The sequence below is a fragment of the Gopherus evgoodei genome, chromosome 22 (genome assembly GCF_007399415.2).
Source record: "Gopherus evgoodei ecotype Sinaloan lineage chromosome 22, rGopEvg1_v1.p, whole genome shotgun sequence".
Classification (NCBI taxonomy): domain Eukaryota; kingdom Metazoa; phylum Chordata; order Testudines; family Testudinidae; genus Gopherus; species Gopherus evgoodei.
This window is the reverse complement of record NC_044343.1, coordinates 11,117,995-11,130,025: the sequence shown is the minus strand read 5'-3', so window position 1 is coordinate 11,130,025 and position 12,031 is coordinate 11,117,995. Positions and strand designations below refer to the sequence as shown.

The window sequence follows — 12,031 nt, the reverse complement described above, 5'->3', positions numbered from 1 at the left end:
TTTATTTTGAGTCTGGGTGGAAGAGACTTTGTTAGGACTTAATAGAGTAAAACCCTTGCAGGGGAATTTTCCCTTACCCCTTTGGGCTGTGTGGAGTTCCTAAAGGGTCCTGAGAGATGGGGAAACTGAGGCAGGTCTCTGCTGAGCCATGCCCAGCCAGCAGGAGGCGCTTACAAGGGTGGCACACTGTTTTACAGGTACCCAGTACCTTCCGCTCCAATGGGGCAGGGATCAGGAGCGGTGACATGAAAAGAAGTTGAGACGCTCAGGACAGGCCCTACATTTCAGCAGGGCGACCTACTGGAATAAACCTACTTGTGGGCGAAACTGCCGGAAGGATCAGGCCTTTCCATGTAATCCAAGGGTAAGCTTGGGTGGCTGGTGATGCTCAGCTGGTACGACAAGCGCCCGCCCAGGTCCCCTGGCTTTCTCGGGTTGTATGTTCGTTCATTTCCCCTGCTTTAAAAAAGAAGCCAGCTACCTAGCAGGCCTGATTCACATCAGAGGCAGAGGGGAGAGTGTGAGAAGAGGAACATGTCTAAGAAAGTGGATACAGGGAGCTGAAGATGCAGGAAGGGAAGGGAAGGGACATGGGGGGGGGGGAGAGGAAAAGGGGGCGTGGCGCAAAGTGAAACTGACTTGAGGGGGCGGGGTCTGAGCAGGGTTTGTCATGTGAATTTCCACATGCTCCATCGGCTCCAGCGGAAAGTAGGTTAGCAGAGCTGTAGCAGGGACTAGCAGCCCAGGAGAGGGGCAGGTACCTAGAGGGGCCGAAGAGGCAGCTCCAGTCCCTGACCCATAATTAGGAGAGCAAAACACCACCGCAGAACAAGGACCCAATCCTGGAGACTTAATTTATCAAGGGAATTGCTGCTGTCCGAGGCACCTGCGCTGCGTGTTTTCATGATATTCTCAGCAGAGCCCTAAGACCAGAAACCCCCAAGATGCGAGGTAAGCTTCTGACGATGCATGTGTGTGTCTACAGGGCAGGCGACTTTCGCTTGGTCACCCAGATGAGCCTTTTTCTCTTATCACCAGCCCGGAGAGGCAGAGAGAGAGCTGTGCATCACCTCAACTTGGATAGCCCAGGCTGGTAACTTTATCCTTTGTGACTGGGAAAAATCCTGGAAGGTTGGTTTGTTTGTTTTTTTTAAAAAAAAAGGTGTGTTTGAAAAAGCACGACGCAGAGTGTGACTTGCAATGGATATTGTTTGGTCTCTGGGTGTTGAGAACTCTTGGAGAGATTTAGCCTGCTATGTATATTCCTGGGGGGTGTTTTTGGACTTCCTTTATTTTAATTTTTTTTGTAATTTAGGGTGCACGTTTTTCTGACATTACGGTTGCTTTTGTGGGATTTGGACAAAAGATGCATCCACCCATCGCTTGGCACTCAGAACACACACAGAATCGTGTTTGTTTTTTTTCCCCTTCTATAATCCAAACGAGCTGCACGGTATTTTAGGCTCCAGTCAAAAAAAAAAGTCTGCAAAGCAGAGGAGGGAAAATATTTTTCCCCTGCTAAAGTTGTTTGTTGCTAGGAGGGGTTTGACACTGACTGTCCATTTGCGTGGAAATGCATATGGGTAAATCTGGCTTTTCGGTGGGGTGAATCATTTGTGATTATGAATCCAATTCTTATTTGTTTTGGTCCATTTTATGCACCAGCTTAGACCTCATTTAGGATTTCACTGCTAGGAAAAGCTCTTAAGCTCCTTTTCAATATGTTGCTCCTGTTATAATTTGATTTTTATGATGATGATGATTAAGGATTTTGATTGTTTTCCTTTATGGGAGGGATGGAAGGGAAGGCTGAAAAAAGTATTTTGAAGCGAGTGGTTTCATACAAGGAAAGGGGCAGGGAGTAAGTCTTCATTTGGGGATACGCTTGTCTGATAATATCTGACTTGGTCAGAAGTCACTGATGTGAGGATCTGACGGTTCAAATCCCCCTTCATTTATTGTTAAAGATTATTCCCAGCCTTCCTTTTTAAAAAAAAATGAAAATAGGAATCAAAAGAATTAGGTGCAAGGGGGGAAGATGGAGGAGAGAGAGACTGCGTTGGGAACAATCCTGCGGGAAGTAATGGATCCAGCTGTAAGACTCAGGACTGATTCTGCCCCTGACGCGTAGAAAGGGTCTGATGGCCCCTGGCGCAATGGCTGAGGATTGGACCCTTCCTGCCGTTCCCCCCGCGGTAGATGTATAGAATGTGATGGCCGTGTTGTGCTGATTTCTTTCTTCCCTTCAAGTGATTTTCTGTTTCCATCACTGTCTGGTGACTTTCCTGGGTTTGGGGTTCCCTTGGGGCTGTCTGAGGAGCTGTTGGACATTACAGTGTGAGTGCATGTAACCAGCCTCACACAACTCCTTACATAGACACATACGGGCCTGATGTGCCTCTTGCCACATAGGTCTTCATTTTCTCCATCTCCCTGTGCCTCATGTCATCATTGGCACCAGTGTGAGGCGGATGGAAAACGTCGCCACCTCAGAGCAATAGCGTTCTACACGCAGGGGGGTACATTGACAGCACAGGGCACAGGCCGATGGGGAATTGGGCCCGTGTGGCCATTGACTGCCTTTTCTTTCTCTGCCTGGTGTCCAGGCTTGTTGACGGGGAGGAGAGGGTTAATGCCCTCCCAATTAATGACAACGTCTAGCCCTTACGTAGCGCTTCACCTGGCCAAAGCGCAGTGCAAACACTGAGCAGTTAATTAGCAGGTGGGTGAAGTTTCCTTCCTTTGAATATGGGGGACGGAGGGGTCATTAATTGCCTCGGCTGTCTGGAGTGATGCCGATTTATGCCCATGGAGGATGGATGGCCCGATATACGTGGCGAGCGCAGGATTGGGTTCTCCATTCGAATTGAAACCAAAAATTGTCTTGATCTGAATTTTCTTTTTACCACCTCCTCTGTACGGATCCCCTTCCCTGTCCATTATACTCCGCTGTTTGCTTCTCTCTTGTGGCTCTCCCCACCCTTCCCTGTTTCAGCTGGACAGGGCTGCGTTCTGTGCTGACTGAGCCGCGCATTGTATAATCCTATTGGGTTTATAAACCTCCTGGTCTCTTGTTTTGAAAGACAGCATGGCTAAGAGTGTGCTGTGGGCTTGGCAAGTATTAGAAGTTGTCCCAGTGACCTAGATCTGTCATTGGAAAATCAGAAAAGGGGAGGTGGGGGGTAGGAGGAGCCTCCTTTCCCATTTATACAGCATGTGTACGCTCATCTGGGCAAGAAGGGCCCTAGCTCGAGTTACTCCGGCATTGCCCGCAATGTGGAGTAGGCAGTAGTCTCAGCCTTCCTGGAGCTACAAAGGGCCAACACACCCACCCTGTGCTGGGAAAGAGATCTTGTGTGTCAGAACCCAAGCGCTGAGCAGGATGGAAAAGTAACTCTCTCAGGGAGAGTTAGGGCAGCACTGAATGAGCCATGAAACTCACCCAGGAGATGTGTGGGTGCAAAGATGATGATGGCCTGGAAGTTTCAAAGACTCCTAAGGGAATTCAGCACCCAAGTCCTGTTGCAATACAGCAGGACTTGAGTGCCTAACTCCCTTAGGCTGGGATTTGCAAAAGAGCCCGGACGCTCCTCCCCGCAGGTATGCGATGTCAGATAACAGTAGTGATTCCAGACTCCTACTGGTGTGTATCGTGCTGTACAGATAAAGAGACCCAGGTCCCGGACCCAAGCTGCTTGCTTCTTAAGGGCCTAGCTGCGTCATCCTTACGCACATGAGTAAAGATGTCAGGATCAGGCACCCGGCTTATGTATAAGAAGGGTGTGTTTGTGTTTGTATAGCGTGTCAGTGCTTACGTCGTGTGTGTGTGTATAATTTGGGTGTCTGTGTGTGTTAGGATTATGTGGACTGGAACGCAGTTTATATCAGCCCGGATAATGCTGAGCCACTGGGAAAATGGACTCCAGATTTAAAGTTTCAGTGGCCCCCGGTTGAAATGTAGCTGGCTGAACCTGGCAGCCAGCTGGTATCTGATACAGACCGTGTGTGTGTCCCCTTGCAAGAATGGCACCTTGTCAGTATCTCTGAGCACTGGCTGCTATGTGCAGTGGGAGTCATTTTATAGGCATGTGCGCTATACATGAGCACACCTTGCTCTTGAGACACTGCCCAGCTCAACACACCCTCTTGATTCTCTTCCGTAAAATCTGGGACGTGGTGAAAAGGCCCCATGCACTTCACTCTCGCCCTGCGGTGAATTTGGATCTGGGCCTAATGTAATAGCAGGTTGCACTGCATCAGAATAAACAGGACCGTGTGCCCCTCTCCAACCTATAGCCCCGTGCCAGGGATCTAACTAATGCGGTTATCTAAAGCAAACTGCCCTTGGGTTCGCTTCTCTCTGAAGCTGTGATATAGAGGACCGATCATTTCTGTGTCTTGCACCCGGGGGCTGCCCTTTGCCTCAGATCCCCGTCGTCTGGAGTCGGGAAAGTGTCGGCGCTGGGGACCCTGGCACATGGGGTCTGACCCCACCGCCTGCCCCTAATGGGCAGAGTGACTCGTGCCCTGGCTACGCACTGCAGGGGACCTCTGAGCTGCCCACGGGTGGGGAAGTTGTGCTCAGAGCCAGGCTGCTGCACCTGATGTGATGCCTGCCCTGCCCAGCTGCCAGCATGGCAATGCCCGGCTGTGTGTTTGCCAGCCCCTCCGTGCAGAGTTCCTGCCACCGTAAGTGGTTTATTTGCCCCTGGCAGCGATGTCACAGCACCCCCCTGTCACTGGGTCAGGCACAGCATCATGGTGTTCGTTCTGGCCTGGCCCCATCTCGCTGGAAACAAGTCAGGGAGTCAGCGCCAGGGCACCTGCATCCAGGTGCCTTATGGAACATCTGAGCCGGTGCCCCCCCACCCCTACCCCGAGCCACGGGTGGAACCTCCTCACTGTTAGCTGAGCACAGGTTTGCCAGCGAGCTGCACCGAACATTCCCAGCAGAGGCTCATAAGAAGGGAGCTGATGTCCCTTATCCCAGGGGCCCCTCCACTGGGCATCACAAGCAGATGTCAGGGGGTCACGGCCATCCTGCCCTTCCCATATGGCTGACTGAGACGAGCTCCGATGGGAGCCAGCTGCACCATCCTGTTATTAAGGGAGAGCATGCTGCTTCGTGAGCTCAGGAGATGGATGAGCCCTCGTCTGAGCCCCAGAGCCACTGTCAGCAGCAGGACCCTGTGGCTCCCAACCTTTCCGGACGGCTGTCCCTTGAGTCTGGTTTGTCTCATGTCCCCCACAAGTTTCACCTCACTTAAACATGCCTTGCTCACAAAATCAGACCTGACCATACAAGTGTCACAGCACATTGGTACTGAACAGTTGCTTCTTTCTCGTTTTCACCGTGTCGTTATAGAATAAATCCACTGGGATAGAAATACTGTCCTTCCATGTCAGTGGGTGGTACCTAGAGCAGTAGATGCAAGTCATTGTCTGGATGACATTGTAGTTTGTACTGACTTTGCTAGTGCTTTTTACGTAGCCTCTTGTAAAACTAGGCAAATCTCTAGAGGAGTTGATGGACCCCCTGGAAGAGCTCTGCCTACCCCCAGGAGTGTGCGTCCCCCTGTTCTAGCACATTTAGCTGAGGATCTCAAAGCACGTTCTTTAACCCTGGCTACCCCTTGGTCAGACCTGTTGAACCTTATAATAGCTCGCTTATGCCAGTGTAGCTCTGTTAACTTCAGCAGACTGGCTCCTCGCCCGTTTCAGAGGTGAACTGGACCCTTTGTCCCCAGGAAGGAACTGAGACAGAGAGAAGGGAAGCGACTTGTTCAATGTCACGGAAATTGAACCCAGGAGTTCTGATCACCAGTCCCCCAGTTCTAGCCTCAGAGCCACGCTCTCCCCGGAGTCCCTCCCAAACTCCACTCAGGGTTTCAAGGACGTTGGAGCGACACCAGCCAAACAGAATGAAAAAAAGCTGGCAATCCCGCTGCAGGGAGCGACTCCCAAACTGTGTCAGAGCCTCAGTAGGGCTGCAATATGAACTGATGCTTCCCAGGCAGCCAGTCCTCCCAGCACCCCGAGTAGGGAGTGGGAAAGATTCCCTCTGCTTTGAATTTACCTCAGCGGGGCTCAGTTCTGTCCTCTCATGCACAGGCACGACTTCGCCTCCGCATCCTCTTCTTTGTCTGCAAGCTGAACCCCATTGTGTTAGGCGCTGCGCAGACACGTGTGTTGAAAAGACAGTCCCTGCCCCCAGGAGCTTCCAACTGAAGGCCTTGTCCATAGGAGAAAACAGTCCCAATGTGACTAAACTGACGTGGAAACTGACTTAGCTACATCGAATGCACCACCATAGCAGGGAGGTCTTCTAGGGATTGAAGAACACCTGAGATATATTTCACGTAAGCTGGGAAGAAACCAACTGAGGCTAAATCGGTATTGGGCACTTGGAAACCGCGTCCACACAAAGGGGTGGCACTGATTAAATTAAACTGGTTTCTATCCCGACTTGGTTAAACTGCTTAGGGAGATCGCTGCTGTTGCCTGCTCAGAGTAGCACCCTCTGGTTCTGACTCGGACTTGCCGCTGAAGAGCTGCTCAAGAGAAGCACCTGCCGCAGGTCTGTGAGCAGCTGATCAGTCCAGTCTTGTTGAGCAGGAAGACGGGCCTGGAGCTGGAAGATTGTACATCAAGCCCCAACCCCCTGCGGCTCCTGTGTCTCTGAAAATGGCCGGCCCACTTGCAATAACTGATCCACTTGGATAAGAATGCATGAGGCGCCCTTGGATTAGGAGGCTCCCGTTGGTTGCAGTGGAGGGTGCTCAAGTCACTGGGAGTGCTCAGCAGCACATCTCAGAATCAGCCCCCACATCTCTTAGAGGTTTTGTTTTCCTCCTGCACTTTGTCAGGCTGATGACAGCCACCCCAGCCACCCAACCAGCATTATTAGCCTTGCCTGACTTTTGAATGCCAAGCGAAGAGCCCCCAGATAGTGTGATCCATCCCCAGTGGAAGCCCGTGGAGTTCCACTGGGGTGCAGCATCGCTCTCCTCCCATGACCCGGCTATTAGAAATTAACTGAGCATTGGGGTGTATCAAGAGCAAAGAGCTGGCCTGGAGTAGATGATCCATTGATCTGTCATGGCCTGGAACATCTCAGGTCAAAGACACATGTAGAACAGGGGAGGGGCGGTGCCAGTGGGGGGAGAATTTGCCCAGCTGTGTGTTTGGCAGCCCCTCCGTGCAGAGTTCCTGCCACCGCAAGTGGTTTATTTGCCCCTGGCAGCGATGTCACAGCACCCCCCTGTCACCGAGTCAAGCACAGCATCATGGTGTTCGTTCTGGCCTGGCCCCACCTCGCTTGAAGCAAGTCAGGGAGTCAGCGCCAGGGCAGCTGCATGAAGGTGGGACCCCAGGAACCTGGTGGGAGATTACCAGCCTTTGGGGGGAAAGATGCTCCCTCCCTTGCTGCACTGTAGCCTAATCTCTGGATGGCCCCGCATCTGGCCACTGGTGCAGTGGGTTAGTGGAGATACAGGACATGGAGTCTACAGAGCCCTACCCACCTACAGCAGTAACCTCCTGGCTGTTACACAGAACTTCCTAGCAACAGCAGGGGTAGAACCCAGATCCTGCGGATCCAAAGGCCCAGGGCCCTACTGCTTAAGCTGAAGGAGGATCTTAGGGCAGAGATAGCAGTATAGGGGCTATGACACCCATCTGAGAACTCCATTCTGCACCCAACAGAAGGCAGTGGGGCAGGTACACATTAGCCTGTTCTTGGTATGTAATTGGATATCTCGAGTGGGCAGCTGAGCCTTGAAAGCCGCCAGAGGCAGGTGCTCAGAGGCCATAGGGAATGCAGGGTAGAGGAGCCAATGGGGGATCACAGAGTTCTTCTATATCGAGTTCCTAGAAGATACAAACAACAACATATTTAATCAGAGCCACTTTAATTTTTTCTTGGATGTCTGTGCCCAGAGGCCACTGGGCTCCTCGGCAAATGATGGTAAACGATAATTGCAGCGAAAAAGGCCCACGCGATCTAAGGAGGAGCAAAGAACGGAGAATTTAAGGGCAGGTTTCAGACTCTCCCTGTTTTCTCGGGGGGCGGTTGCCAGCGAAGGGCAGGACCCATGGCTGTCAATGTGCTGTGGTTAGACCTGGGTTCTAGCTCTGGTTCTGGGAGGGTCGAGTGGATGAAGAAGGGGACTGGGAAACACAAGTCCTAGGTAGCAGCCCCGGCCCTGGGAGGGCAGTATGGTGTAATGGGTAGAGTGGGGGAGTGGGAGTCAGGATACTGGGTGCTGTTTCCAGCTCTGGATAAAGAGGTGGGTCTAGTGCTTAGAGCACAGGGGGTGGGAGCCAGGTCTCCTCACCTGTCCTGGTGTCCAGTGGTTAGAAGAGGTGGCTTCCAATCAGAACTCTTGGGCTCCGTTTCCGGGTCTGGGAGAGGACTGTGATCAAGTGGTCTGCGAAGTGCAGCTGAGGACTCTAGAACGTTGTTCCCGCACTGAGAAGGGAGCGGGGGCTAATGGTTAAAGCCGTGGGGCACTGGGCAGCAGGTGATGAGTGCTGGCCCTGGCTCTGCTAGTGACACGTATGAATGTGAGCAGCTCCCAGTCCTCCGGCTCACAGGACCTTCCACATTAAAGCCAATTTTCCCCTCCGCGAAAGCCCCCCACTCCTACTCTCGCCAACAAACTTACTCTCTCTCCCTACCCTCCACCCCCTGGGTCTGGCTCTTTTCTTCTTGGCATGACCTGAGCTAGATTTGCATTCCCCAGGCTGGCTGGTGACATTGAAAGATCATGGCGTCCTTGGCAACAGGGAAGCTGAGGAAGTTACCTCTAGGGACATGGGGACTCTCAGATGGGCTTTCCAGCGGCGGGGAGACCCAACCAGCCAGCTTCCCACACATCTAAACCTCCAAGATTTACCCTGGACGAGCCAGCCAGCAGAGCAGGCTGGTCATGGCCCTTGTTCCAAACATCCCAGAGCCCTCGTGGGGCTTCCAGGGGGCGGAAGCTGACAGCATCCTCCATGGACCAGCCTTCATCCCAGGGAGCTTGCTGAGCTGCACCATCATCTTCCTCATTAAAGCTAATTTCTCCCCTGCCCCCGCTGACTCCTTGGCCTGAGCTGTATGCAGCGGTGGGCTCCACGAAGGCAAGTGCTGGGGGAAACGGACACTAATTGCCACTCGCTTCCCCTGCCCTGTTCGGAGGCATTGATTCCCCGCAGCAGGATGGGGCAGGGACCTACTTTCTCCGCAGGCCTGCTGGGTAATTAGCTGCTGCGCCATGACGCCATGACGGCCTAACCAGACTCCTCCAGTAGGAAACGAGGCCAGGGAGAGTCTGATCTCGGCTCTGCCAGCGTCAGTGTCCGCTCCGTGCTGCCCAAAGCCTCTGCAATGAGGCACCCCACAGCTGAGAGCAACGCCGCGTCCGCGTGGGGCATTGCACGTGCAAAGCGGGGAGCTGGGCCTAGGGCAACCGATCCTGTGCAGAGGGGCAGCTGTGTGGTCTAGGGGTTAGGCAGGGCCCATAGGGTGTGCCGCAGACCTCCAGCCTCCCTGTCACCTTCTGCAACCACTAGACCACACAGCCTTTGCCCCCAGCACTCCATCTCTACGTGCGTGTCTCATAACCAATAGGGAGTCTGGGGCTTGATTACAAACTTTCCTCCTTCCTGTTCACCCACCAGATGTTTCGTAATTACATCATCCCTGAAGACACCATCTGATTTAATTAACCCCGGCGCTGCTCCATGCAATCTGGGCATTCGGTTATGAAATAACAGAGAGCCGGGATTCAATTTGAAAGGGTCTCGTGTGGCCACGGGACCGCTCGGGGTGTCTAAGCCTCATGCGAGTAGCTGGGATTTATGAGACTGATCCCTGGTGTGGCAGGGACACAATATGGGGGACATAGAGAGGCGATGCGGGGAGGGGCAGGGGGACCCAAATCTTTACAAAACCCTTTGACGTATTGATACTTCTGCTGGGATTTAAATGGGAAAGGAAGCCAGGTGGGGCCCAGCTGCTGGGAATGGTGCTCCCCACTCCCCATCCGATTTCCCAGGGAGCCCTGCAGTGGCAAAGCAGCTCCAGCAGCATCTGTGGGAAGCTTGGCCAGCCAGCCCTTGTGGGATTTCTGGTTCTCAATCCGTCTCTGTTGGAGGATGCAGGGAGCTCCAATGCTTGAGCTGAGGTGTCCTGTACCCACAGCGGGGCTGGGGACAGAAGGGTAGGGATTCAGGGGCACAGGGAGAGAAAATAGCACAATGCACACAACTCCCCTCCCCAGCGATCTCAAAGCAGGTCAAAGGGGAAACTGAGGCAGGAGACAGGGAAGTAACTTGTCCCCAGTCCCGCTGTGAATCAGTAGTCAAGCTGGGAGCCCTGATTCCTAGCCCCCCGCTGTGATGGCTCGGCAATGCAGCTCCCCAACAGGAAGGGAATGGGCAGAGCGCAGGCACCCCCTCCCATCCCAGATGTCGCTCTCTCTCCCCTCCTTTCCTCTCTGTTCCCCCACACTCCATCCTCACACAGTCGCAGCCCCTTGCCAGCCAGTAACCTCCCAGCTCCGCCCTGCTGCTCAGAGCAGGACTCCACGACTGGCAGCAGGAGGCGCCGCTTCAGCCCGGAGGGCGAGAGTGCTTGGAGCCCAGGAAGGAATCACAGGCCTAGCTCCTCAAGGAGATCTAAGCACCTAACTCCCAGTGAAATCAAAGGTGCGTAAATCCCTTTGAGAAGCTGGGCCTTAGGCTTTGCCGGGGATTGTCGGCAGAGCCCTTCCTCTCTTTGCATTTCCCCTCCCACCCTTGGGCCAATAGCGACTGTAAGCTCCTGGGGGCAGGGACTGTGCACCTACAGTGCTTAGCCCAGCAGGGCCCTGACCTTCACCGGGGCCTCTGGGCACTTCAGTAATGTAATATTCATTAGGAGGACCCCCTCCTGCCTTGCCAGCAGAGATCAAGGGACCCTCTACCATGCCCTCCCCAAGGCATGTTCCATGAGATCCTCCCATAACACACTGATACTCCATCGCACCCAATATCCTACCTTAGACACTGCTACAGGATAACCTCTGTGCTATACTCTACTGTTCTGTACATTGGGCAGAGGGACTTCCTTCCTGACCCCAGCCAGCCATCAGCTCATGCCCTGAAGTATGAAGGCTGGTCTCCCACATTACTGTGTCCCTAAGGGTGACAGATAGGCCAGACTGTTTTGTCCTGCCAGCACAGCCCCGACTCCAAGGACATGACTCGCTGGAACTCCTGGAGGGAACTTTGCACTTCTTCATGGGGCTGTGTCTCCATTCCTTTTCCCTGTTACAGCGAGACATGCAAGGACTAGCTCACTGCTTCCAGGGAGGCAAGCGTTCCCTGCCGGGTAGCAAAGTACTGGCATGTGTGTGCATTGCGGCCGCTCCATGGATGGTGCCCTGGGGCTTCTGGATGGGCCCAGCGGAGAGAGAGGGCCCCACCCTGTTTTGTTTATAGCGATATCCCAGCAACGAGTGGGGATGTTTAGCTGGGGGGCTGGGAGCAGGCGGAGGAATAGGATGAGGTGGAGGGCACACCCTGCTGCCTTTGCCAGCCTGGGAGGAATGCAGTTGGGTCGCCCATGCTGGTGCCAATTCCTGCCTGGATGAGGGCGTTGCCTGCTCTGCCAAAACCTTGGGAGTTGTCTCCTCCGAGCAGCGCGTCCCCATTCAGCGGAGCCTCGGCCCCAGCTGCTTGGCACGGCTTTCAGGAACCGGGACTGTGAAGGGTGGCCATCTCTTGGTTTCAGTGTTCTGGGAAGTGCAGGGAGAAATGCCATGTGTGCAGGCGGGGAGGAAGAGAGTTACTGAGACTGGACACCTCTTCCAGACAGGAAAGGAAAGGTTCTTTCCCAGCTAGGCCGTGGGCATGTGGAGTAGACACTTAGTTGTGTTTCCGAGCCTGCAAAAGTATCCACGCAGGATTATCAACATTGTATGTCGAAAATAAGGAACTGTTTTCTTAACATCCCCATCCCGCTTCCTGATCTTATCAGTTAATAACAACACTAACCAGGATT

The 12,031-nt window shown here is 53.5% G+C and overlaps 1 protein-coding gene across 1 annotated transcript in view; it reads left to right on the top strand.

Annotated features, from left to right (window-relative positions):
* Positions 1-694: 694 nt before the first annotated feature.
* LOC115638606 (nuclear receptor ROR-beta-like) overlaps positions 695-12,031 on the top strand; it is a 37,126-nt gene continuing 25,789 nt past the window's right edge. Inside the window, exon 1 of the mRNA XM_030540415.1 lies at positions 695-951. Within this exon, the coding sequence (XP_030396275.1) occupies positions 945-951 (7 nt within the window). The 5' untranslated portion in view covers positions 695-944. The remainder of the gene's footprint in view (positions 952-12,031) is intronic.